General features: G+C 54.2%; 1 protein-coding gene and 1 long non-coding RNA gene across 9 annotated transcripts in view; one reads left to right on the top strand and one right to left on the bottom strand.

Annotated features, from left to right (window-relative positions):
• bi (T-box transcription factor bifid) overlaps positions 1-12,635 on the bottom strand; it is a 100,566-nt gene extending 87,931 nt beyond the window's left edge. For all 7 annotated transcript variants that reach the window (XM_025301985.1, XM_025301986.1, XM_025301984.1 and 4 more), the window contains exons 1-2: positions 11,444-12,635; positions 1,361-1,682 (exon numbers count right to left, since the gene is read on the bottom strand). In XM_025301985.1, the coding sequence (XP_025157770.1) occupies positions 1,361-1,682; positions 11,444-12,173 (1,052 nt within the window). In that variant the 5' untranslated portion in view covers positions 12,174-12,635. The remainder of the gene's footprint in view (positions 1-1,360; positions 1,683-11,443) is intronic.
• The window catches only part of LOC112589311 (uncharacterized), a 185,138-nt gene that overhangs the window by 143,519 nt on the left and 14,281 nt on the right, over positions 1-27,338 (top strand). Inside the window, exon 4 of one of the 2 annotated variants that reach the window (XR_003113442.1) lies at positions 16,030-16,393. This is a non-coding gene — a long non-coding RNA (uncharacterized LOC112589311). Of the gene's footprint in view, positions 1-16,029; positions 16,445-27,338 lie in introns of those variants that run through there. The other variant, XR_003113441.1, reaches the window with a different exon arrangement.

A 27,338-nucleotide genomic window follows, 5' to 3' on the forward strand; every position in this document is an offset into this window, starting at 1 on the left:
AGTATCGGGGGAAGAGGAGGAGGGGGCAGCGAACGGGTGGGGGAAGGGGTGAGAAGTTTGAATTGCTCGACGACGATGACAATGGGATCCGACAACTTTGTAGTGATATCTTCTTTTTTTCTGACGCTATTACACGTCATCGAGAAAGTACCGCCGCGACGTCTGTCTTCCCTCCTCCTCCCCCTCCCCTTCTCCCCGTACACGTGCAGGAGATCGCGTGTGGCGTGTTATACGCTGCGCGCGCGATTCGCAATAATGAAAAGTTCGCCGAGAGTGAATGCGCATGAAGTTACGTGCGTGTGTGTGTGTGTGTGTGTGTGTGTGTGCGCGCGCGACAAGCACTAACCGCTGACAGTGACGCATCTTTTCGCGGCCTTGCGTTTCTCCGTGTTTTCGTGAGGGGGGGAGTCGGAATAAATTTGGTCTCTCATCGACAAATTAATCCCGTCGATGTTTGTGTGTCGTACGACGCGAGATACGCCGTGAGATCGCACGTGGTGTCACATCGAGTGGAGTATAATTATCCGCGAGATAATACGCCGGCGATGCTCGCGTAGGGCGCGCGAGGTGTCGCTCTCGGGAGAAGAAAGATGGAAAATTGCTAAGTTCATCGCATCCTCGGGATGCACGAATGATCTTTAAACGCCTTGTCGGACGTCTTCAAGCTCGCATCAATGGCAGCGATTAAGATGCACTTAAGAAATATAATTTTCTCGAGATTCCGTTTCGACAGAGAAGGCAAGATCTTGATACGTTAGACTTAAGATCTCTTCGGTAATTGCCGCAAGTTTTCCCCAGATAAAAGGTCTTTCCTGCTCTTTTATGTTTTAATAGTCGTGGCCGCGGCAAATTCCACAGCGTGTGACATCGCGCAGTCGCGCAGAAAGATTGGAGACTGTCGGAAGCGAGATAAGCAGATGGAAGCGTGAGAAACTACTTAAGCTGGTCCACCGGTATTTCGGCTCGTCGCGTCGGTGGAAATAACTTTCCTCGTATCGCGCGACGAAAATGGCGCGAGCAGACTCCCGCAGACTGGCGTTCAGCATACGCGTGTCCTCTGTACCGCGTCGAGATATCCGGAAGGAAATTCTGCGCCGCTTGCGATAACGTACCGCCACCGGCAGAAGCTCGTAGCCCAAAGAACGCCACGACCACTCGACGTCCGTTAAACGTCGCGTATATTTACGTGAACGCGCTCGCGATGAAACTTGGTAGAAACGGCATCCTGATTGCTCCGCTCTCGGTGTCTCTCGCAGCGATCGCTCAATTAGCGACGTGGAATCGTAATCACGATAATGACACCGCCGCCGACGAGGACGACGACGACGACGACGACGACGACGACGTTGTTGACACTTACCGGCCACTCTTCGTGATGACCATTTCCGTTCCGAGCTTGTGGAATTTCTCCCAGAGCTCCTTGCCTTCGAGCGTGACCTTCGGGTCGTCGACGACGCCGTCCTCCTCCGGATGATGAGGCGGCACGAGGGGATGGTGCGGCGCCGCGAGAGGATGATGTGTGGCCAAGGGGTGAGGCGACGTGTGGAGCATCCCCGGTGGCAGCGGTGGCCTCAGAGGCCTCATCGCAGGGCCGCCGGGGCCTTGATGGTGGTGATGTAACGCCGCCGCGGCAGCCGCCAGGACGGCAGCTTCTTCTGGCGTGTGCGGTCCCAGACCTAGGCCTGAAATTTCGTCGGAGGTATTTCGTGAATCGCTCGAAAAAGATTCAACTCTCTCTCTCTCTCTCTCTCTCTCTCTCTCTCTCTCTCTCTCTCTCTCTCTCCCCCCCTCTCCCTTTCTCCGTCTCTCTTTATCTGCGTCGGCACGGAGATAGATTACCATTAAGATAGTACGCCCTGCGAAAAGGGTAGTGAAGGAATCCGACGGCTATTCCCCGGCAGGATCAACTTAATCCATCGCGCACATTTGGGAGATCGCGATTATCACGAGTGGTAATCGGGAATCGGTATCAGTGCGCGTACGTACGCACGATGGGTATAACATCTGGTCGCGCTGTTCCGCGTACGGCAAGATGCGAGAACCGTAATGACGACCGCCGAGCCGATACCGGGCGAAGATCGATGACGGATAACAAGTAAAAGACAGCTGCTCAAAGTTCGCGAGGGTGAATCACCTGGCAGTCCGCGATACCGCAACCCCCGAGGAAAGTTACGGATTCTTCTCCGCCTCCCCTCGCCTCAGTGGCCACTTTTCCCTCCACCTGACCCAGCTCCGCGAGTTAGGAACTTCATCGTCTTCCTTCTCCACCCCTACGCGCGACGCGCGGAAGGGCGTCTCTGGGAAGTTGCGCGAATAACTGTAGATATTTATTCTCGCGGGTCGAGGAAACGCGTTTCTTCGGCAGGAACAACATCCTGACGCATCCTGACCTAACCTGTGTGTGCGTGTCGCTGATTGTCTCGTGCCGACGATCGGCCTTCTTGCGCGCCGCCGCGCCGTGGCGAATGAGAGACAACGCGGATTTTGCAACAGCGTAAGAACGGAGGAATTTAGAGCTGCAGCGAGATAACTCGTACAGAACTGTATTAATTTAGAAGAGCTCCGCTCTCGCGAATTGCACCCGCATGACAGATCCTGTCGTCTTAATCGAGCCGCGGAGCATTCCCAGGCTGAGCGTCGCTGAGCGCGCGCGCGCGCGCGCGCGCGCGTTTCGCTGGATGGAATCGCGATGACGCGACGATTGCCGAGAGACTCGTCTCGGAGATCCGCAATCGAAAATCCAGAGTCACTCGTCCCGCGAATTCCGCGCGAGGAGTAACGCGGAGGTTCGCACGCGCGAGCGGAGGATTGTATCGAATCCGTGAAATAATACACCGTTCGCGGTGTAACGTCGAGTTAGCGAGAATGATTAATGTAAATCACCGTCCATAAATGTTATGAGTAATGGTGCGGTTAATAGTTAATGACACAGATACGGCTGCCGGTATTTCCTTTCCTTTTCAATCAATTACCATCGGGCTAAACGGGGGAAAAAATGGAAAACCTGTTACCGCGTAATGACTTCATGATTGTTACCGCGGCGAGTCTCAGTCCTTTCAGCGCGGCGACTGTTATCTTCACTGATCTCTTCGGTGTTATGCTTTTCCTTTTTCTTTCTTTTTCTCTCCTTTTCTTGCGCGCGTATTAATTATTCCGCGTATAAACGCATAACGCGAAGACACGCACGCTATATTCTACTTGTAGTTTCTTTATCTTCTAAGAAACTGTTTCTTTTTTTTTTCCAGTAAGATTATGTTAATCGAGTTAATTAATTACGTAGCGTATAAAAGAGAGAGAGAGAGAGAGAGAGAGAGAGAGAGAGAGAGAGAGAGAGAGAGGAGGATGGAGAGCCAGCGATTTGATTTATCTGTATTGCTGATACGTCAAAGATGGATGCATATGCGCGACGTTTGTCGCGCTCGAAACAATCGGCAGCGAGAGTCAACTACGAATTGCCAAGATTTTGTGTGTTCATGCGATTTCCCGGACTTAACTTCCGACGTAACACAGTTACGACTTTGGACATAACGCGAGTCAATGTAGACTTTTCGTGAGCTTTTAAATTATCAAGCATTGACGGCTGTGCGTTTAGCCGCGCTTGGCATTTTAAAACACAGCGTATCATCGCATGAAAAAAATTCAAGCGTTCAGCGCTAATCACCGGATATGATATCTTGAGATACGATCCAAAGCCTTCGGCGGAAAATGCTATGCGCGACTAATAAATTGTGCCTATCTAACGCTTGAATTGCTTATTTCATCGCCGCCATGCGCGTCCCGCGCATTTCGTTCGTGCGACGATGCACACACGAGATCGCGCGATGTTTGAGAAAGAAGGGAGTTTGCGCGCTTATTTATATAAATGCGATCGCGTCGGTAACAAAGTTCAACAGCAACGCCGGTAATCAGAAAGAGCAAAATTGCAAAAGCAACGCGGTACTGTTTAACATTTTTACGAAATCGTCGCGCTCGCGACGGTAAGCGCGTATCTCAAATTGCAGTCGTTACAATAATTTACGCTCACGTTAAACATGTGTTACTTTCTGCGGCGCAATAAAATAGCAAAATGTAACAATGTACAGTACCGCGCCGCGTCGCGGCGTTTTTATCTGCGTGCGTTTTTTTTCGTATTCCTCATCGGTAAATACGTGCCTCTTTTTTTCCTTTTTTTTTTTTTACACATATATGTACACATATACACACATACACTCGCACACAAACGCGCTCACGCACGATACAGCTCTTCTGCCCCACGTGTCCGTTTTAACTAAATAACGTTTCATCGGGTAGTTGTGAAAGACGCGCTACGCGCGTAGGAGGCGAAACAATTGCCCGACGCGCGAATTTTATTTTTTATTTGACGCGCGACTTGTTATTTATTTGCGTCTAAATGTAAAGTGTATTTGTATCCGGCAAAGTACAGGCAGCGACGTGGCAGCGACGTGGATATAATACTAGAGAGCGTAGTCGCGAGTGATATAAAGAGAGAGAGAGAGGGGGGGAGGGGAGGGGAGCAAGGGGGAGCGCACTAAGCCGATAATGATACATCGCACGCTCTTACAAGAGATTCGCGCGAGACAACTCACTCGGGAAGCGCGAGCTCCTTTTTTTCTCGCTTTCTTCCTCTCTCTCTCTCTCTCCCCCCCTGTGCTGTGCTGTCGTTATTGAAAGTATTCGAAGGCACGCTGTTTTGACGCGCGACCCCGCCGCGCTGTATTCGCGCGAGATTCGACGCGACCCGTTCGCTCGCGACGGGCTCGCCGCGTCGCGATTACAGACTCGCGTCCGCCTCGCCGAGCGTACGCTGGAAAAGAGAAGCGCGCGACGATGGCGCGAAACAGAAGGGTATTTTTGCGCGCGCGTTAATGCATTCAGGAAATTGCTAGATCCCATCCGCCGAAATTCGCCGTATTAACGAACGAAAGCGCCAGTGAACCGTGACGTTTGGCGTTTTTGTCCGTTTATCAAACACACATCGGATATTCGGACACGCCGGGCGAATCCACCCGACGCGCGGCCGAATCGAATTTTATTGAACACTTACCCGCGCGGCCGCGCGCGCGCACTCGACGTATTTTGATTTTTATTCACAAACTGGCAACGGAAATGCCCCGCTCCGAGCGGGGGACCGGACCGGCGCGTTATTTAACCGCGCGGCACTTTTCAACGGCGCGGATTATATTTTTCCACGACGGAGCGAGCGCGAGCGCTCGCAAGAGCGTCGTTCGAAAGTCGCCCGAGTCGTGAGGAATGAGACGATTGTTCGCAATGATTGCGATATCGCGATCCGACGGGACAGAGAAAGAAGCAAGCGGGGGAAGGGGCAGGGCCGCGCGTGTCGCCGCGATTGATACCGTTTCGCGCTGGTCGTTCACGTAGCGACCGAGCGCTCGTTATTCCTTATCGAAACGGACGAAACTTTGAGTATTACGCAAGTGCGAGTCGTTCCTTTCGAAATAGCGCGCGCGTCACGCAGGTCACGCTATTTCCTCCGTTTTCTTTGCCTTCTCTTTTCCACATTCCCTCTCCTCTTTCCTCATTTTTCCATTAATTTTTGTGTCGCTCCTCGGCCGGATTACGTATTCATTAGCAGCCGCGTTAGCGGCCACGGCGTGTACGGTGTCATCCTTGCCGTCGGGCCCCTTCGGCGAGCTCTTCCGAGTTTAATCAGAACGGGAGCATTAATTGTAACGTTTAGCGCGCTCGCTCCGGAGTGTGCGCGTCTAGTCCCTCGGAACGCTAAAAACGCCGCGATACATTAAAACCGATGTCGAAAGCTGGATAGCTGTGTGGCGTCTCGGTACGTCGGAAAGTCACGTTATAATACACCTCGCGTCCAACATTCTTCTCATCGCATCTCGGTGAAAAGGAGGCGAAGAACAAAAAAACACCATCGAAGGAGGAAGGGAGGTGGGGGGAGGAGTTGCTTTATGAGCGAACCGAAGGCGCGTTTTCGTCGAAGGAAACGGGATTTCTCGTTCTTAGAAAAAACGAATTCGGTTCACACGAGCCGGAAGTCCCGTTTCCTTCGGCCAAGACGCGGCCATTGTCGCGTTAATTGAAACCGAATTCGTTTCTTTCTTCCGCGCGGGGCGCGAGCCACGCGGGGATGTGGCTTTGCTCGAAGATCGGCCGGAGATCGGCGCGGTTTCCTCGCCACACTTCGGCCACTTTTGGCACTCGCGCTCTGCGCGTTCTAAGACGGACAGACGATAACATGTCCGAAATATGTCCGGATGTGCGCGCTTCGAGGACGCGGCGGCTCGCAATTTCAGGACGATCTCGCGCAGGACGGCGTGCGTGCGGTTTTTCCTTCCCCATTGTTTTTCCCCCCTCTCTCTCTCTCTCTCTCTCTCTCTCTCTCTTTCTCTCTTCTTTCCCGTGCGTCTCATTAATTACGCGCGACGTGGAACTTTGATCGCCGGAGCGCTTTGTTGCCGCGTTACAAATACGCCGCGGATTAATAATTCTCACGATCGGCGGGACCGCTGGCGAGCAGTGAAAATACATTGCTTCTCATTGCCACCAATTTATCAACGGCCGCGCAGCGACCTGTGCACAAGTAATACATTATTGAAAATTATAAACAAGCGACGGCGGAGGGGCGGGGGGGGCGGGGGGGGGGGGGGGAGGGGGGCAGGCGGCGCGGCTGCAATAAAGTGCGGAACGCGGATTTTCGATTTACCGAACGCGATTTCCAACGCCGCACAATACCTTAATACAATTACCAACAGCAAGACACAACAATGACGCGCGCGTTTAATCGCGCGACGCGATCTCGCTCCCCGAATTTCCAATCGTTTCGTGCGCCGGCTGCGATTTTGCCGGCGCTCGCGCACGTGCGTTCTCGCGCCTCTCCTCGCCGTCCGAGAGGAGGATACGATTGTTTTCGTCCCCCGCGAAGTTCTCGACGCCGAGAGAAACGTCGACGTTGCCCCGGCGACGACGTTCGGCTCGAAATACCGGGCCGACGCGCGCGCTTGCTCCCCCGCCCCTCAGCGTCCAATCTAGAGACGCGGTCGTGCGCGCGTTTCTGCCCGCTTCTTCCGCATCGTCTCTTCTCGTGCCTCTCCGTCGCTCGGAGAAATAAAACTCGCGTCCCGCTCTGCGCAATTTTTCCTCGCAGCGCGTTTCCCACTTCCCCGCCCTCCGCCGGCACTCCGCGCCCGTCGCGCTCGTTTTCTCCGTTCGAGAGTTACACGGGGGTTACGTGGCGCGCGTACACGCTCCGAATTTCGAATGCAAGAAACGTCGGGCGCGCCCTTTGGTGAGATTAATCGCCGGCACCTTATGGGCCAGTTGGCTGCGAGTTGCCTGAAGTTAGAATCGAGGAAGAGCGGGATGACGTGCGACGCGCCGCGGCCGCACCGCCGTGCGATGAGGGAAAGAGGAGTAAAAGACGAAATTACGAGGGAGAGCAACAATACCAATGACGGACGGACCGCTGCGTCGTCGCCGTCGCATCGCGTAGGCTAACCGCGACGACGAACGAAACTGTGAGAGAGAACGCGTCGTCGATGCCGACGGCCTCTCGCGTCGTCCTCGAGTGACTGACGTCGCAGCACCCAGCCGGCTTTCCGATTTTCCGAAGCAACAGAGAAAGAGGGAGAGAGAGAGAGAGAGAGAGAGCGAGAGAGAGAGCGAGAGAGAGGAGCATTCGTTGACCAGCGCAAGCGTGTAAAAAAATATACGCTGCTTTCGTTAATGGAGGACGAATCGAGTCCCGGGGGTCGCGTTTTATTTCGCGCGAGCGACTCGCGTCGGCGTGTTGCGCAAATTGAAAACGCAGAGGAAACGTGTAAATGCGGCCGGTATCAACGTCGAGTATCAGAGATACGCGCGCAAGTTACACAATTTGTACGGGTGCTCGCGTCACTTGGCCTCTCCTCGGTCTGAATAATTCCCCGCGCTCGTGATTTATCGCATGACGCGCTATTATATTATAAATAAGCAAGGAGGGAGTTTCGCACTCGCCCAGCGTGAATCAGTCGAGTCTAGCGGCGAGTCGAGACGGGGCAACACGCGTGTGTGTCTGTATAACCGGCGTCGGGAATTAATTCATCATTTAGCCTAACGAAGGGAATAACTAGTTGTAGCGGATGAGGTGGACGCGCGTAATAATGCGATGTCAGATAAGAAGACGCGCGATGAGCACGTTGTGCCGGCTCTCTGGAAATCGTTCCTCCGATTCCGTTCTCCCCCCCCCCTCCCCCGTTTTTTTTTCCGCCTCTCTGCTCTGCTCCGTTCTGTCTCCCGTCTCTCTCGCCCTCCCCCTCCCCTCCCCCTCTATCCTTCCCTCTTTCACACAGCCGGCACGACATTTGCGACGACCGCGCGCATCCTGCCATTATCGCCGGCGCAAAGTAAAACAGCGACCCTTTGGCCGTTCAGCCCGGTTTGGCCGCGTTTCGCATTCGACGCGACAAGTCGGAATTTGTCGAGCACGTTCCTACGCGCGCCGGCAATTCCGGAATTTTCCCGGAGATTTGCCGAAATCGTCGCCGCCGCCGCCGCCGCCGCCGCCGCCGCGGCGCTTAATCCCCTCGTATGCGCTATATTCCGTAGCGCAGCGCGTTTCCGAGGGCTGTTTTTTTCGAAAAGAGGGAAGAAAAAACTCCCACTCAGCCGCGCGCGCGCGCGCGCGCGCGCAATACGCCTGTTGTTCGTCGGGCATGGAAAAAATGCAAACGGCGAGACAACGCGCTCCACGTTCGCCGTTCGCATCGCCCTGCTCGTTTAACCGCCGCAGATATGCCAGATCGATTACATTATCGCTGCCCAAGTCATAATGTATCGCCGAGCGGCGAGCGCGCAGCGCACCGCATTTTTTTCTTCTCGCGGCGCGTCGGAGCCGTGCCGCGTTCCCGATGCTATCGTCGTTATTCGCGAGCGTTATGGCGATCTCGCGACTCGTCGGACACGATTCGGAATTTTGCGCGGCGGGCGAGCCGAGAGGCCCGAATCGGTCTCACGAAAGCCGAACGAGTCGCGCGACGGACCGGCTGACGTTTTCGGCCGCGAGCGACGCAAAAAGTCCGAGAAACGGCGATCGGCCGACGAATGATGATGCAAAGTTGAGGGACAATTACGCCGGATACGAGCGGCCACGCGAGGGGATGATGCGCGGCTCGACTCGATCCGAGGCTCGGATCCTTCGGATGAAAAACGCGAGCTGACGGCTCTCGGAATATATCGCGAGAATGTCCTTGTTTTTCCCACGGAGACCGGACTTTCGACAGACCTCAACTCAGCTCCCGCGGAGCGGCTTAACGATCCAGCTGCCGCTCTGTTATCGGTGACTCCAGCGTCCCCCGGAGACGCGACGTGTCTATCACGGCAGCGACTTGCTCGCGGAATCGTCCATCGGCAGGCAAAAAGGAAGAAAGAGAAAGGCAGAGAGCAGATAAGAGCCGACGCCGCCGTCGGCCAACGGGGCCGCGACACTTTCCGCGACGGTATCGCGCCGGACAAATATTATTGGGAAAATAATTAGCGGACGATTGGTCGCACGCAATCAAATGTCGCGACATCAACGCTAATCTTTATAATGGCACCGAACGACTCGGCAAACAAGGTAATAAACCGTCTATAATTAGCGACGTTTAATATCAACGGCAACGGCATCGCCGCTGTATCCTCCTCGTGTAAATTAACAATGGCCGACGTCGAACGATCTAACGTCGAGCAATTATCGCACGGCTGATGCTTGCCGTGGAGGGTCGCGGAGAAGGGCGGGGGGAGGGGGGGCTGGGCTGGGAAGGGGAGAAATAAGGAGCGCATGGAAAAGCGCGCGGATCGAAAACTCCGCTCCGCGTTCCTCGCGCGATGCGAGGACAAAACGCGCGATATATCTCACTGCGCTGTTGCTTCCGCGCTGCAGCGACCGTCGCGCGCGCTTTGACGTGCACGCCAGACTGCGCGATCAGGATGTTGCGTAAGATCCACGAAACGGCGACGTGAGTGACAAACGAGAAACCTCCAGCGTGTCACAAACGTGTCCTTTCGAAAAACGAGCGCGCTTCCGGCGCGACAATGGCAGCGCGCCAGAAGAACAAAGTGCGTTCGTGCTTACTCGAGCGTTCTCGAAATACACGCGCGGGTGTGATCATCGCGTCGATTGAAAAAAAAAGAAAGAAGAGAGAGAGAGAGAGAGAGAGAGAGAGAGAGAACAGAGAGGAGGACGCAGGAAAGAAAAAGGAAAGCGAGAAAGATCGCGAAGCGAGATCGGCGGCCGCGATTGCAGCGCCGGAGTTGACGGGGATCAAACTCGACATCGCGAGCGTCGCGTCGGACTTAACGATCTCGTCTGGGCACGGCTGAACTTTGCCGAACAGCAGCCGGAGGTGACTGCGAAAGCGACCGGTCAAAGTGGAGGCGGGCGCTCGCGCGCGTTTCGCTCGCCGGCGATTCTAAAGCCGCGGAAAAACAGGGCAGGGTCGCATTGTGCAAAAGCGAGGGGGGAGAGCAAACGCGGCCGTAAAACGCGCGCCGGCGACGCGCCTAATATTCACGCCGGTAAGCACGCTGATAGTCGGCCGTAGCCGAAATAAGCACCGGCGGCATTATTACCCGCGCCCGCGCTGGCACGCAACAAGTTTGTTTGCAGTTTAACACACGGTTGTTGAAGGAAACACTCGGCGGTTGCTCGCGTCTCTAATGCCTCCTTCGCGCATCGACGGGAGAGCGTGGCGTTCGGCAATTTTTCGGCAGACACGCCTAATTCGGGGCCGAGGTGTTGTGTGTCTGTCTCTCTCTCTCTCTCTCTCTCTCTCTCTCTCTCTCTCTCTCTCTCTCTCGGCTTGTACAGTCAGTCGGGGCACCCTGCTACTTCAGCGAGAGGAGAGCTACTCCGCTTCTGACCGGAGCAGTGTTTTTCCAGTGGGATCGGCTTATTCGCGACGGAGATAGGATCTCGAACGATCATGGGGTTATTAATAGGCCAAAAGCCGAGCTAAACGATTCGTTAAACTCGCATCTAATGAACTCGAAAGAAAGATCGCTCTGGGAGGTCTGGGAGCGCGAATACAATAATAGCCCGAGATAATAGCTCGTGTTCCCTCATCAACGCCGAACATTATTATCCTCCCGATAGCGAATATCAGCCTGATCACGCACACGTACGCGCACACATCCCGGCATTTTGGCGACTCTCACATAGTCTTCGGCTTATAATTTCTCGATCCTCTACGCGCGATTCTTTATCGCGTTATATATATATATATACCCCGCCGGCTCTTTTCTCTCGTTTCTTTCTCTCTTTCTCTCTGTAAACGGATACGACCTGTTAATGAAACGCGAGCGAGAGTAGAGGCGGCGGCGGCGGCGGGGGGGGGGAGGGGAGAGAGCACACTTTCCTTCTACGAGAATACACTCTTGGCGCGCGAGATTGTCCACACGCGAAATTCACTCTCGCATAAGAGGAGGTGTCAGTCTGTCTGCTCACCTGGCGGCGTGATACCGTGCGGATTGAGATGCGGATGGTGATGCGCGCTGCTGAGTATCCCCTTGCTCTGAAGATGATGCACCGTTGGTCCCGGCGAGCTGGTCGGCGGTAGATGAGCCGCCGGATTGTAGAAACTTGCCGCCGCCAGGGCGGCAGCGCTGAAGTAGTTAGCAGCCGCCACCGCCGAGGATGGGTGCGACAGTTCACGTTGGCTCGTAGGTAAGGGTGGCGGGGTTTCCGGTGCAGCGGCCGGGCTACCGGGTCCACCAGGCGGCGGCGACGCGCTACCCTGCGACGACGAACCGCCCAAAATCGGCGGATGGCTACTGGCCGCGGTCAACAGCGAGGAGACGCTGAAGTCCGTCGGTCGCGGTGCCGCCGGCGCCGGCAGGTGTGCGCCGGCACCTATGTGGCCGTTGGGATTGTTAGCGGGTGGCGTGCCGGCGATCGAGCTGGCGAAGGGCGAGTGCTGATTCAGAGCCGTCGCTGGCGCGGGGTACGCCATCCCAGGCCCCCCCGCCTCGGCCCGCGGCCCCGTATTCGCACCCTCGACCACGTTAGCCTCCAATTCTATGCGTCTACGTCGTTGACCGTCCACGTCCTTCGCGGAGGAGTCCTCCTCCTCCTCCACCACCACCTCCTCGGGCCGTGATCGCTGCTGCAGCGCGGAGGGTTGCGGAGTGCTGGCGCAGTGGGTACCCCTGCACGCCGTGTCTTGTTCGAATCTCATCGAGACGGGCGGGTGTGCCGAGTCGCGCGAGATTCCTCTTCGAGTGACTCAAAACCTTGGACTGGCCGCGCGATGGTCCCTCCGTTGTTCCGCTCCGAATGCGCGCTGTCGCTCGCGAGGGTCCGCGAGCCGTCGGATGGAGACTGCACTTCGGAGTGTCTACACTGTTCGACGATCGCGCTCGTACCTCCTCATATCTACGAGACACTCGTGTCTCGTGAGGATCCCGCGTTCAAGAGTATGAATCTGGGCCCGTGGAACCACCGCACGTCTCCTTCGCGCGACTCGGCTGCGGATAATCGCCGACGAGCGTGTCGTTGGCCGCTGCAAGTTGACCAGTCGACATCTTACGACTTGAACACCGTCCGGAGGCTTCAGCGTGTCTTCGCCATGGCGCAAGGTACTCTCAGGTGTGGGTGTGTATATGTGTGTGTTTGTTTGCGTGTGTATGTGTGTGTGTGTGTGTGTGTGTGTGTGTGTGTGCGCGCGCGCGTGTGTGTATGTGTGGGTGTGGGTGTGTGTGTGGGTGGGTTTGGATGTGTGTGTGGGTGTGTGTGTGTGTGTGTATATGTGTGTGTATCACCGAGGCAAAGTGTCGATACGAGTCCTCCGCTTTCGGAACACCTCACTAAGCACCGAGACGGGGCTTGCTTGACACACTTGACACACCGAGTTAGGGAGCAGAGATACTCTTGCGTGTCTACCGCGATGTCTATCGTGACGTTGCTTGGTAGATCTTCAGTATGAGAGTCACAGCCATATCGAAGCACTAGTTTGCCGTAAATCACTGTACTACTAGGCTATTGAGATGTAAATCCGGCGAGCACTGATCACTGACTTCTCTCACCTGCTCATTTGCACGGTGTACCTTGTCGTCATATCCTGCCCCGTGTCGCTGATCTCGTGTCACTGCCTTCGTCTCTCTCTCTTCGCTTTACCCCGGATGTCCCGAAACACGACACTATGTCCACGACCTACGATGAGTGAGTAGACACCGGGTAAGCGTCCGACGGTTCAACAACGTGACATTCACGAGAGGACAGTCGTAGTCTGGTCCAGTCCGGTTTGGTTTGAGAGTGGACACGAGCTGTGGCAACGACGATGACGGCGACGATGACGAGGACGAGGATGAGAACGACGATGGTCGGAAAAGGAACGGATTTATCTCTCCTCTCGGCGACCACGACTCGGTGACGACGATCAGTCGGGGCTGAAGAGTGGACGAAAGGTGTTACTTGGGTGGCGCCGCGATGGTCACTGAGCAGCGCTAGGATTGACACCTCCTCTGGGGGCTCACCCCCACACCTCCCGCGGAGGTGTTGGTGTGCTAAAGTCTCCGTCCGGATTCAGGGCGGTGTATACGCGCGCGGCCGCGTGTATATGGGTGGTCCGCGAAGCCGTGTGCGTGCGTACGTGCGTGTATATAGACCGCGGTGTGCCTGCGCCGCGGAACGGACGCGGGAGGCGTGAATGCTGGAGGGCAGCGACGCGAAGACTGAGACCGTGCGGGGGCTCCTCCTCCCTTCCCCTACGATCATCTACGGCCGGCCGTAGTGGGGGTGACCCTCCCCAACTGTCGGCAACGGCTGCGAGTCGCCGCTGGTGTGACGAAGACAGAGACGCCGACTGATAGCGCTAGGTGGCGAGAGGTGGGGAGAATCTCGCGGCACCTTCTCCTACCAGCCGTTGGGCGATAATGAGCGCTCGTAGTCCGGATTGGCGTTCCGGCGCCAATCCGAGCGGCGTTGGACTCGACGCCTTTTCCGACGCTACTCGAGCAGCGGTCGTCTCGCTCGCACGCTCGCACCCTCTCCCTGTCTTCCCACCGTCAGACTTATCCCCACCGTCCGCGTCACGCACACTCGCTCGCGATACTCTCCGCTCCGTGTCGGTGAGCCGGCATGTACTCCCACCAGCCTGCTCCTAAGGGTGTTAACCGCGAGTACGCCCATTAACACCACCCCGCGTCACTGCCTTCCAACGAGGGCGGGGGCACTGGTACGGGAAGGGCAACGGGGGGAGAGGGAGGCAGCACGATCGACGTCGCGAGGTGTCGTTAGTGAAGCTCGCTCGAATCTTCGCTGGCTGAGCGTTAACGTTCGCGTTCGACGCGAGAGAATTTTCGCGTCTGACTTGCCACGTCGGTCGACACCTTCGTCTGCAGGGCAGAAAATTGTTATTAATTCTCTCTACCGCATCTCTCGATCGCGCGACTCCGACCGCCAACTGCTGACTAATTTTTTGTATCGTCGTTTTTCGAATGCGCTACGTATCGAAATTTTGGCACCACCGTCGAGGACGATTTGTTGTAAGAGGATAGAAAGTGAAGAAGCTGGTGAAGAATGTAGGATGGGAGATTAGGAAAAGGCGCTCATCCGTGGTTTTGACGTGGATACGCCAAGTCGTATAACTCATATGCGCGAAAGTAAGTTTGGCAACGCGTCCCGTCCGAAAATACATATCTCTTCCCTTCGCACGAGCGGCAAGTGCACTTCGTCACTGCCATAATGCAATACAATTGGCCATGTTGAGATTTCAGCGGGTTTTCCGCGATATGTCGCGCGAGTAAGAAGTTTTCGAGAATCGTGCCAAAATTCGCACGACACAGCGTCACGAGTCTCACTCTCCGTTTCTTTCCGTCTCTCTCTCTCTCTCTCTCTCTCTCTCTCTCCCTCTCTCTCTCTCTCTCTCTCTCTCTCTCTCTCTCTCCCTCGCGCTCGCGTACTCCGTCCTGGGTTTTAACACGGGTGGAAGCGGCCACGGAGGAGAAGGCGATAGCCACGCCTCTCATGTGTCCCCTACCTCTGCCGCAATCGCTCTCACGGGCGTCACGTGACCTTACCTCTTCCCCTCTCGCGCTCTCGTCAGCGTCACCCCCACTGTGATCTCCCGTCTCGCCTCTCGCGGGTGCCGCCCCTCACCCTTTCCTCCCAGCGAAATCTCTCCCGCTTTTTCTCCGTCGTGAAACGCTCGACGCTCGTCCTTCGCACCGTGGAGTGTTGCTGAGACGCCCAGAGCATCACAGTGTTGCCAAATCCGCGAGAGCTTTTCTACCCACACGCACCGGAATTATATACCCAGAATCACATTATTCGGGAGCGTCGTAAAGAGTGAGCGTCACGCTGAGATCGCCGATCGGAGTCGTTCTTTTGTTGCCCGGAGCGAATTCAGTCTGCAGGACCATGATCCGGTTTAATCGTAATTATATGGGGAAAGGGAGAGGGAGGGAGGGAGAGAGAGAGAGGGAGAGAGAGAGAGAGGGAGAGAGAGAGAGAGAGAGAGAGAGAGAGAGAGGAGCAGGAGGATTAAACGTCTGGAACAAAGGGGCGGAACGTGTTTCTTCATTATTTATTGCTTCTTGGGTGAATTATTGGCAATGTGCACCTTTCCGCTGTACTTTTTAAATTCAATCTCTCAGATTTACGTCACAAGAAGATAGTAAAAAATAATAATTATACAGTGTCGGATATAATTCACTTTTGTTACGCCAATATTGCTTAAAATCTTAATTCAAAGTATCAAATATCGTTGATATGTCATATGCACGCGCGCGCGCACACACACGTACGAGTTTCTTTCATATATTATATTATCTAACATGATATACAACTCACTCAATTCAAGCAGTTAAGCAGTCATACCGTACAATGAATCCTTCAAGTTAATCTTTAATATCGCAGCAGCATTAATTTGATTCAACTTGTTTCCCGTGTTGTATGTTGAAAACTACCAAATACAACGCTAGAACTTTTGGAATTAGGAAGTTAGACTTGAGTGGTCCAGTTGTTCATATGACATTCGTCAACACATTGTGTAAACCTCGTAAGTTATTTCTCACGTTTTCATCTTGTTACAGCTCTCGCTTGTTCCAGTCCCGAAACCCGCCGGATCGTTGGACGCTGACCATGGACTGTCTTTGTTTGGTCCCTCTGCTCTCCTTCTCCCCTCGACTGATCTGAGAAAAACGTACCGGCGCCGATCGATGCCACTATACGTTAGCTACCCGATAGACGCAGCGAGACGTAAAGGACGACGAAATAAAGAAAGAAATATAAAGCAGAAAGTTAGTGGGAACGAGAGGGAGCCCCCAAAATTCCACATGTACAGGAAGAAATTCACAGCGAGAAAAAGAACGAGCTTAGTTGCCTCTTCGCGTGTCCGAGACGACGTCGTAGCTAACGGCTGAGGCAAGAGCAAAGTTTGTCCTCCTCGGCGACAAGGTAGGGAGAAGATAGAAGGGACGGGACAGAGAAGGAGACATAGAGAGAGAGAGAGAGAGAGAGAGAGAGAGAGAGAGAGAGAGCGTGAGTGAGTGAGTGAGTGAGTGAGTGTGAGAGAGAGAGAGAGGGAGGAAGAGGGAGAGAGGGAAAGAAAAAATCCAGCCACCGAGCGGAAAGCATCGGGGCGCGCGGAGTCGAGGGAGGAAAATCGCGAGGGAAGGAGAGAGCGACGAGATGCGGGCGAGAGACAGAGAGAGGTGGTCATAATCGCGCAGACCGCGTCATAATCCGCGACGAAAAACATTTGACGAGCGCGCCGGGCTGGTAAAGGGGCAACGCATTTGGGCGTGGCTCGCTCTGACACCGCCCACGTGCCCGAGCGCACCCCACCAGTGTCGCGCCGACGCGTGGGTGGGGGCGAGCTTTCCCATGAAACGCGCGAAATCGCAGCGAGTAGCGAAGGGTGAAGTGGAAGGCGGGGGGAGGCCGCGAGACGAAGACGGAGGCTCGCGTGGCATTCGTCCCGCGACCACGATCAGAGCAGGACGAAAGACAGGACACATACACGGGATGCGCCTTGCACTGTATGTATGCGCGCGAGCGCGTACGGGCGCGCACGAGCGCACGTTGTCCACAGACGTGCACGCGCACACACATACACACACACACACACATCGAGATTTCTTTGCGCGCGTACTCCTGCCGATAGTCCTGCCGGTTGGCCGGGTGTGGAGGATTTGCGCGGACGAACGCGAAGCACAGTTTCATACACCGCACTAATATTACTCGGTGCACCCAGTCGCGCCGAGAGACGTCGCATAAGATCGCTGATGCTCTGCCGGCTGCAATTACAGCAATTACAGCGCGAGCTTAGAACCTGTTAGGTGATGGCGTTGATACTGCTAAACGGTGTTGAGTCGCACCGTAAAGTTCGCCAAGTGACCAGGGTATAACGATGAAAGAAGCCGAAGAGTCTCCATGCGAAAATGTATCGAGGGGATTCTCTTGAACTGGAGACTCGTGCGCGCCGGTACGATATGAGTGAAACATGGGGTCAGCGTGCAATGTATGCACACGGTCCCAGTGGCATTAATATCCGGCTACTCCGGGTACTCGGATACACAGGTAGACGGGTATTATCCAGATATTGCAGTCTTCTGGCTATCTTTGGATCACCTCAGTACTCGAATACCGTGCAAATTATCGGGATGCCTGAATACTACCCAGGGTCTTTTTGAGTATCCGAGTAGCCGGTATTTGTGAAAATTGCTCAGATAGTCGAATGCTGTGATTAGTGCGCATGATACTGTAGAGAAACGAAGGACAAAATCTGATACGAAATCAGCTGCTGCGGAAATCGATAATAGAAGGCTGATGGATACTACCCGCGAGTTTTCGTCCCGGTTATACCCGAGAGTATCTGCTTATTTCGCGCACAGACCAGAGTATCCGGAGAATATGAGTAAATTTAAATATCGGGTAGACTCTCGGATAACCAGACATGAAAACTAACGGGTGTATACCAACAGCACTACGCGATACTAATTGGATTGTTCGATAAAATGGATTACATTTCCATCGCTTGGAACGTACCAAATGTTTATAAGCGCGGAAGATTATAAAATAATAACATCGAGTTGAGTTTTATCGCCGTTTTGTGCAGTACCGAGAGAAGCACGTAGGAATAACACATCTTTCGGATGAGTGAACCCCTCAAGAAAATGATTACTCTTCCTCGGATCGTTTGAATAAGTGAAGTTCTGTTTTGTGTGTGCGCGTGTATGTGCGTTATCTCTCACACCCCGAAAAAATATATCCAGATGATTAGTTAGTTTTCTGCGTAATTAACGACAGGTAACTTTGTTAGGTTAGGTTAGGTGAGGCTAGGCTTTCGTCTAGGCTCTCGTACAAGGCTCTCGCATCTTCGCATGAAACGATTCTCGCCGGAAGCTAGCAGAGTGCAGCGGCTGGGAAAAATATTAATATTAAGAACGAGAATTCAACGAGAGTGCAATGTATATATAGTACCTCCGAGTGTCTAAAGGTGAAATGTATGTAGAAGATATATGGAATCGAGTGATAAATATGTCGGAACCCTCTTGAGAAAGTCATCACATGCGCCTATAGAACGAATTATTACACGCGCTCTGAAGAGACGTGCAGGTGCAGGAAAAGCAGCAACGAAAAAAGATGTTAGGTGCGCGCTGAACTTCTCGCGGGGTTCCGTGAGGTTCATCACACATGCGTGTGTGCACTGTACGCGAGGTAAATCTGGATGGAGAGCGACGTTTCGCTCTCTGACGCGATAACATTGCATCGCGCCGAATTGCGTCTTCGATCGCGCGTCCCCGTTTCGCCCGCAGAAAGCGGACAGTGGCGCATATGTAATGCATCCGGTCCTCGAAACGTTGATAGTGCCAATAACTCGCATATAATTAACGATACCTGCCGACCGCTGCCCAGTCGAGCGCCCAGTCCTCCCACCGATATAGAACATTTGTTCCTCCCGCGATGCGGTGAACCATCGCATACGCGTAGAGTCGCATTAGTTAACCAGCAGTGGTGGCTGCGCGAAATTCTGGCAAATGGCGAAATTACACGTACGAAAGACGAGAAGTCTCGAGCTGATGAAATTCGCGCTCGACAAAAGGTCCCGTCGGCCTTGCTGCGATTGCATTTATAATTTCGTTCGGTAAACGTGAACAGAATACACACGCGGACGCAGCGCGACGAACGCGCCAATGAAAACGATTTTCGCTTCCACGGTTTGCGTCCATCCGATTGTACGGGTCGTAAATTAAAATTTTTATATCTAATGTAGATTGAAACACGCAATGCAGATACCTTCGCCCGCCGACATCCGGCGATCTGGAGCGAGTCTTTCGCGTAAAACCGTCCGAGCAAAATCGCCTATAATCTCGCCTGCTTATCTGCCGCTTAAATTATCTCCTACGTACAGATATCGTGTTCCTTGGGCGACGCCTTTTATTTTGCTAAGGAGCGACCCGCCGTGCGCTGGATACTGGCAAGATGAATTTCCCTCGGCGGCGCGGCGTTCCGAACGTAGGAGATTCCAGGCAGATAGAGCATACACGCCGGCTCGCTATATGTATATCGGCGCACAGCCTATAAATCTTCTCGGCCCATAAACAAAGCTTTTGAACGCGAAAGGTCGTTGCAGCATGTGCGTGACGACCGTCGGCAGGCTCTTCGCGAGCAACTCGCGAAAGAGACAAGAAGAGGCGGGCGGGGGAGGAGCGGGCGAGACTCGCTCGCGCGCGCCCGCGCCGGGAGCGAAGTAGAACAGGGCTGAAAGCTCTGACGGCTGAATTTAACGCCAAACTCATCAAGAGTTGCAGCTCGCTCGCTCGCTCGCGAGAAAGAGCACCGCGGCAAATTCTACGCTCCTCCGTCTTCAAGCGCAGCGTCGCGTCGCTCCTCTCTCGACTTCGCCTTCCTTCCTACCTTATCCCACATGTGACCGACCCTCCCGCGTTCTTTTCAGGCAACAACCACGCTGCGAATACGTCGCCGTGGTGGAACCAAGTCAGCCGACGCTTAAATTATCTATGAGGTATATTCATTTGATGCTAGTGTCATAGAGGAACGGTAAATATGCTACGCGTGCGCAGACGCGTTGCGTGTAACGTGCGTTATCGTTGACGAGTATATTTCGAGAGCGAAGAGAGAGAGAGAGAGAGAGAGAGAGAGAGAGAAATGGACGTTCTGTTTTCTTCTTTTTCTGTTCTTTTCTTCTCACAAGGCGAAAATGGGAGAAGATTGCCGTCTTCTCCGGGCACAAAGCGAGGATCGAACGTGCGATTACGGGTTGTCTCATTCGCTCGAGTGACTCATTTCGCGCTGAGGAATCGACGAAGACACTAATGAAGGTTGCGTGATACAGCTGATCGGCGGGTAAACGCAACGGCAAATGGGAGCGCGAACGCGGCGCGTACCGTCGCCAGCTTCGGACACGTCGGCGGGCTTTTCCTTGGAAATATATATCCGCCGAGGAGACTCGGGCAAAGAGGCTTTGCGACTCGGCGCCCGCGCGAAACCGCGCGAGCAACGACAAACCAATTAGGTATTTTGACGGGACCGGGGTTAGCCGCGACCCTGTAACAATCGGATAAAACAATCGGAAGGCATTCGGATCCGTTCCCGCCGAGAGCGATGGTAAGCCGGGTCGCCTCGGGGTGATCGTTGCCAACGAGGGCGAGGATGAGCGGAGGGGTGCGGAGGGGAGATGAAGTCGAGGTGGTGGCGGTGTCGGTGATGGTTCAGGAGTGTGGAAAGACAGTGAAAATTCCCGGCATCACTCCAGCGCGCCGCGGGCGTGTAAATTTGCACGGATCGATCCCGGAGTAACGAAGAGGAAAGACGAGAGAGGAGGGCGTGGGCGCGGGGAGGAAAATGTGTGAGAGAGAGAGAGAGAGAGAGGGAGAGAGTGTAAGAGTTAGAGAGGAACGGAGAGAGAAGGAGGAATATCATCTCGGGCTGAGGAAAAACGCGGGAGCGCGAGAGAGGAGAGTCAAGTACCTAACCGACGCGGCAACGAAACGCCCGGAACAAACAACAAACAAGCAAACAAAAACCGGCATCCGCCGTCTCCACGGCGCCTCCGTCGCGCGAGGCGCGTTCGGCGTCACGATTTTCGAATTCCCCGGCTCGTCCGCTACGTGGAACGTGAAACGGCGAAGGGGGAGAGAGAGGGGGAGGGAGAGGGAGGAAAAAAAGAAGACACAGGAGGAGGATGCCGATCGGCGCACACGTTGTGTGATTCTCAGCTCTCCTTCAGAGAGCCGACAACCTGTAACGTTATTTGCGCACATTGACGCGCGACGCGAGAAGAAACGACGGCGAGTTTCGATGAGAGAACTCTCTCTCTCCCTCTCTCCCTCTCTCTCTCTCTCTCTCTACTCCCTTCATCTACTCCTATCGCGCACAATTGCGAGCGCACGCGAACGGATTGAATGGCCGTCGTCGCGCGTACTACGTGTACACAGCCGTATAGTTATCTTGTTAACACGCGACGACAAATACGTCGACGGATCTGAATAACAAATCGGGCCCGGCGGGTGTCAGACTCGATGGGATATCGCCGATCCATCAGCGTGTTTAGCAGATTTCGGGCTGGAAGAAGCTGAAAGATCGGGACTCTCGTTCGACGGATCTCCCAACGTTTGCCGACGTAATCCGTAGCGACCGTGGCGATCTGTAGTGGAGCGGGAAAGCCAGAAGCGGGAGGGTGGAGGTTCGATCGAGTGGTTTGTGACAGGGGTAGTTTAGACAGAGTCCGATATATATATATATATATATATATATTTCTAATACTATTAGCCGGTGTTCCGTTACACAACGACAGATGGACGAGCGAGGAGATATATACGCTCTGTTTGGATTTCGGCATTCGAGGGTGTGCGCAGCTGCGTGTGTGTGTGTGTGTGTGTGTGTGTGTGTGTATACCGCGTGCTACCCTGTTTGTGCCCCGACATCAATTGATAGTTTTGGTAAACGAGAATCCACAATAGACCTCGTTCCGCCTTGCGGGGAGCGTTACATCTCCCACTCGAGAGAACATTCGTTTTCTTTGTAATTCGATTTTGGGATCTCTCGGTTCTTCGATTTTACAGCGTCAGGTAGCGAGAGAGAGAGAGAGAGAGAGAGAGAGAGGGGGAGAGAGGGGGGAGGGAGAAAGTGAAAACGCGAACCTAGAGCGTCGATTTCTTTCAGCTTCAGATTTCCGGAATTTTCGGGTTACTCAAACATCCGCCACTCTGGATTGAACGGACGATTAATGAACAACGAGAAGAGAAAACACGCATGAACTCGGGATATGCGAGACTCCGTTGGCACGCGCGCTATTCCTCTCCCGCGCCGTGAAACGGAAAGCGCGAGCGATAAAATTGTCGTCATCTGGGCGGCCGACGTGGAGAAGCGTGACGAATAAGTGTAATCGCGGGGAGCTGTCCGCGCCGATCGCGCGTGCCTCGGCGCTCCGGGATAATTAGATAATTAACACTCACCTTTGTGCGCGGCGCACAAGATATATCTAATGGACCGCGGCGGAAATTAACACAGCCAGACATTGCGTAACCGTCGTCCGATCCCGACAACGAATTATCGATCGGAGCCCGCGTAGCTGCGAGCCACGATTGTTCTATTCGAAATTCACTTCCGATAACGCGGAGACTCGATTGTGTTTCCGGGAGTCAACTTCGCGCTATTGATTGAATTATCGGGACGTGTAGTTGATTGAATTTGCCGTAGGTGTACTGCCGCATGAATCCATTTAACTCATCGTCCAAGTGACTATTTAAACCGACCAAGTAGACGACACGCGTCCGACGAGAGCGCGCGAGAGCGTGCGCGCCCACGGGGCAAATTCTTCGCTCGTATGTATATATTTATATTATCACACGCGCGAATTAACTCTGAAATAATTGGCGTTTACTTAGACAAGCGTAGAAGTAACTTTCGCCGGGTGTTCCTCGTGTTTCGCAACGTCGCTCGCTTCGCTCTGATCTGACCGGCGAGATTAGATTTACGTTACGACGTGGTAATAATTTAAATAACATATTGCGATTGTGATACGCGACAATTGCGTAAATAATTGTCGCATCGTATGCGCGTAAAGGGAAGAGGGAAAATGAGGGTGGCGTACGAAAGATATTCGTGATAATCAATCTGCGGAAAGTGGACTTATCCGCAGATTTGAGATTTATGTCGCTGCCGCGAAATGAAATTACGGAAAACACCAAGTCGCGAATGATCGAGACAACTCTCAGGGATTCCCAGGTAATTTCTCAGCTGCTCACAAAACGGACGGGACCATCCGAGCTGTCCGATCTACGATGTAGAAGCCACCGGCTGTCACTCGAGACTGCTTCGGTGCTTAATGATAAAAGTGGCGATGCATGTGTGACGAATCGTATGTAGAATGTCGTTAACTATTACCGGATCGAGCTCAAAATAGATGTGAGCTTTAGAGTATCAGGACATGTCCAGAAATAACGTATCGATTGAGCATGAACGCGATGCTCGCAACAAAACGCGGCATGTTGGCAGCGAGCTACTCGAGCCACGTACTTGATACGACGCCTGAATTATTATATGAATTAATAGGTTTCGAATTGGTTGCGTTCGTCAGAAAAGTGCCCTCCTCATATTTACGCGTGTAGATAATCAACCGGCCACTCTGCTTTTCCAACGTGTTCACGTGGAGAAAACAAATTGATCGAATTAACGCGACGGTGAGCGAGCTGAAAAGAGTGCTGGTGGAAGGAAACGGAATTTCTAACGGTCGTGCAACGTTCTCGTGAGGCAAATTTGATTTGAAGAAGATTCACGTCACTCGTAAAGGTATGGCGTCAAGTGTTCTGTCAGTTCGAACGATTCGTCTATTGTGCTCAAGAGAGAGAAACTCCCAAGCTCTCTCTCTCTCTCTCTCTCTCTCTCTCTCTCTGCTCGCGAGGCTTGTGTGCTGTAATTTCAGCATGAAGGGAGAGAGATGTCAACGCCGCACGATACTGCGAAATATGCGAGTGCGATCGCCATTTTATCGACTTGACTTTTATTTAGAAACTGATTATCTATGCAGGTAAGCTATAGTTTACCGGCGACAACTTTGCTATTCACCCTTCGGTACTATCTCGGTACTGTCGTCGCGCGTTTCTCCGGAACGCTCCCGGGAGAGGAGGGAGACGACGCCGACGGCGGCGGCGGCGGCGGGATAATTTTGCCGTCGTGAGATCCGTCGTGGTGGAAACACCGATTCATAATTGAAGAAAATAATAACGTCGTCCGCGATGTTTACGGCCGTGCGGAAAATGCGGTGCGATCCTCGCGACATCGATCGCCACTACTACCAGCGACACAGTATTTATACGAGTTTATCTTCCCGATGAATAAAATTCATCATGTTCAACATGTTCATCAAGGCGTCCTTTTATCGTTCACAATCAGACGTAAAAAATGCACATGAGACAAAATGCTCCCGGGTCGCGGGTTATCAGGACGTGAAGTTAATCGCGAAATCTGAAATCTGTTAAATTAAATCTGTTGTTAGTGTCTCAGAATCTGTGCTCCTCAAAATGTTTCAGCGGATGATCTCTCGCGGATCCCCAGGCTCGGCGTATCGAGACCTTTCGGAACGTATCGGAATAACCTTAAGGAACCTGCCTACGTTTACGGTCTCGTCCTCTCTCGCGACGCCCAAGGCGCCCGAGCGGCGAAAACCGAGCGAGAGGAGAAGAAAAAAATCGGGAAACTCTACGGCGACGCTTAATTAACCGATCGCGCGAATTCCTGCCCGGTACCGGCGGCCGAAGAGAAGAGGCTCGCGACGCGAAAATGCCGCTCGCAAAAGCACGGCGACGTCTCTCGTCCCGGTCTCCTCTTCCTCCTTCATCTCCGCCACTCTCATACGCGCGCTATTGTCCGATCGCTCGTCCTTCTCTCCTCCGTCGCATCGTCTCTCTCCTCTCGCTCGTTGGTCTACGAAACTCGCGAGGGATCCCCGAAGGCCTCTCTCTGCCGGCCTCCTCCCGCCCGGTCCGCTCGTTGTCTCGGGGCCCGAGCTGTTTTGTCCCGTCAGTCCCGGGCGCGCAATGCGATATCTATGGGTTTCTTTTGGGGCCTTGTGTCGAAGCCGCCATTATACCGAAGAGAGCGCGAGTAAGAGAGAGAGAGAGAGAGAGAGAGAGAGAGAGAATGAGAGAGGTCCTTCCCTCGACTCCACCGACCCTCTCCTTGTCCCTTGTGGCATGGATACAGGCTCGAAGTGTAGTTCACAGGGTAGGGACGTCAAGCCGCAACCGACGACGACAGCGACGACGGTGGCGGCGTTGGCGATGGCGGCGACAACGACGATGACGACGACAGCGACGGCGACGGCGGCGGCGGCGGCGGCGGCGGCGATGATGGTGGTGGCAGCTAGGACGACGCGCTCTTACTAGCGCAGCGCTTCTGGGATTGTTTTTCTGCGTCTTCCTTTTTTTCCGAAAAAAAGGGTGTGTGCGCGCGCCTCGTGCGTCAAGACAGACAAGGAGGACAAGGAAGTGGAGGAGGAGGAGCAGGAGGAGAAGGAAAAGAACGCGTTAGAGTCCGCCACTCTCCCGAACCTCTCTCTCTCTCTCTCTCTCTCTCTCTCTCTCTCTCTCTCTCTCTCTCTCTTTCTCTACTTGGGTTATTCACGGCGGTACGCACCTTCGAAAGGGATGAAAGGGTAACGCGGTACCGGCGACTATCCTCTCGTCGTCCCTTCGGACCCTCTTATTGCCAGCGCGTGAGGAAAGAAAAGGAGAGACTCGGTAGACAGAAGCGGCGGCGTTCTCTGTGCACGAGAACTTCCTCCCCCCGGGCCCTGCCTCCTCCTCTTGGTCTTAAGCAGCCTAATTATTGCCCTATCGACATAGATTTCTCAGATCGGATTACACCGCGACCTCTTAGATCGCCGACACCGGCGATCTGACGTCTCCATGACGGCCGCTCTCGAGACCGGCTCTCGGCTCTCGAAGCGTCTCGGAGCGTCGAGCCTGCGGTTGAACGTAAGATCCGACGACGGATACGATTGTTCTTTGTCGTACAATAAGGGACTGCGCGTGACGTGAGCTCTCGCGTCGGTAATTTTACATACCAATAATAAGCACCCAACAGCGTAGAGAAAGGAGAAGTCACACGGGGGGGGGGGGAACTTCTGACCTACGAGGGCGGGGAGGAGGGGGGGGGAGGGAGGCTTAATAAAGGAACTAGCTCCCTGTTAAAACGCGTAACTTGAACTGTCGAGTAAGAAAATCCCGTGCGCTCCTTCACTTGAAATAAAGTCTGCTGATCGTAACGCTGATCGTCTCCGCGGGTTTTCTTAGCGATCAGCGGTGCCGCGACATCGCGGGACGACGTCTCATTGATTCGCACGCGCGAAGACGTAATCGTGCGCGCACAACGGCGAGATCGTCGACAGGACGAGAGGATGCGCGCGAGGGTGCGCGTTTCCGCTGATCGTGCCATCGGTCACACGCTCGCGCGAGGCTCGCGAGAAGCGAGCGAGGATCAGCTCGAGTAATGAACGGATATCACGGCGCGCGCTCGAACGTCGGGACACGTCGGGGCTCTCCGCGAAGCGCGCACACCGGCCATCACCTGAGAGAGAGACAGAGAGAGAGAGAGAGAGACAGGGAGAGACAGAGACAGAGAGAGAGAGAGAGACAGGGAGAGACAGAGACAGAGAGAGAGAGAGAGAGACAGAGAGAGAGAGAGACAGGGAGAGAGAGAGAGAGAGAGAGAGAGAGAGAGAGAGAGAGAGAGAGAGAGAGAGAGAGAGACAGGGAGAGAGAGAGAGAGAGATCGCCAGGATGAATGAATCTGCGCGGGCGATCTCGCGGGATATTCGCCGTGGGGCCGCGCGCGCACGGCGCGCACGTGAAAAATGATCATTGGGGGCGGCGCTGAGCGTGACAGGGCGATACGAGGGAACTCGTTCGGCCGTTCACCGGGACATAATGTTGCCGTTTGCCGCTAACACATGAATATCCAAACACACGACATTCATCGATAATTCAATATCGCACATAGCAGCGCGGCCTAGCCCGCCACGGCCTCTTTCGCCGTGGTACGTCGCGTCGCGACGTAATGACGCGTCTCCTCCCTCGTGAAAATTTAATTGATCCGCCAAGACCTTCCCACATGCACGAAGGACGTGTGTACATTACGACGTTAATATGGGCCCACCGGCGCGTACCGGAAGTCATCGGAGCATCTATCGTTCGCCCCACCCGCACCCCGTCCCCCTCCTCCTCCTCCCCCCCCCCCCGCGCTCGGACATCTGCAATTTTAACCGTCGTCCGAGGAGGAAGCCGCGGAAAGGGAAAGGCGGAGAGAGCACGCTCCGAAGGAGAGAAAAGACCGGTGGATTTGCATAACACGGCGAAGCTCTTCGTGCATGTAG

The sequence above is a fragment of the Harpegnathos saltator genome, unplaced genomic scaffold, assembly GCF_003227715.2.
Source record: "Harpegnathos saltator strain DR-91 unplaced genomic scaffold, Hsal_v8.6 scaffold460, whole genome shotgun sequence".
Taxonomy (NCBI): Eukaryota; Metazoa; Arthropoda; class Insecta; order Hymenoptera; family Formicidae; genus Harpegnathos; species Harpegnathos saltator.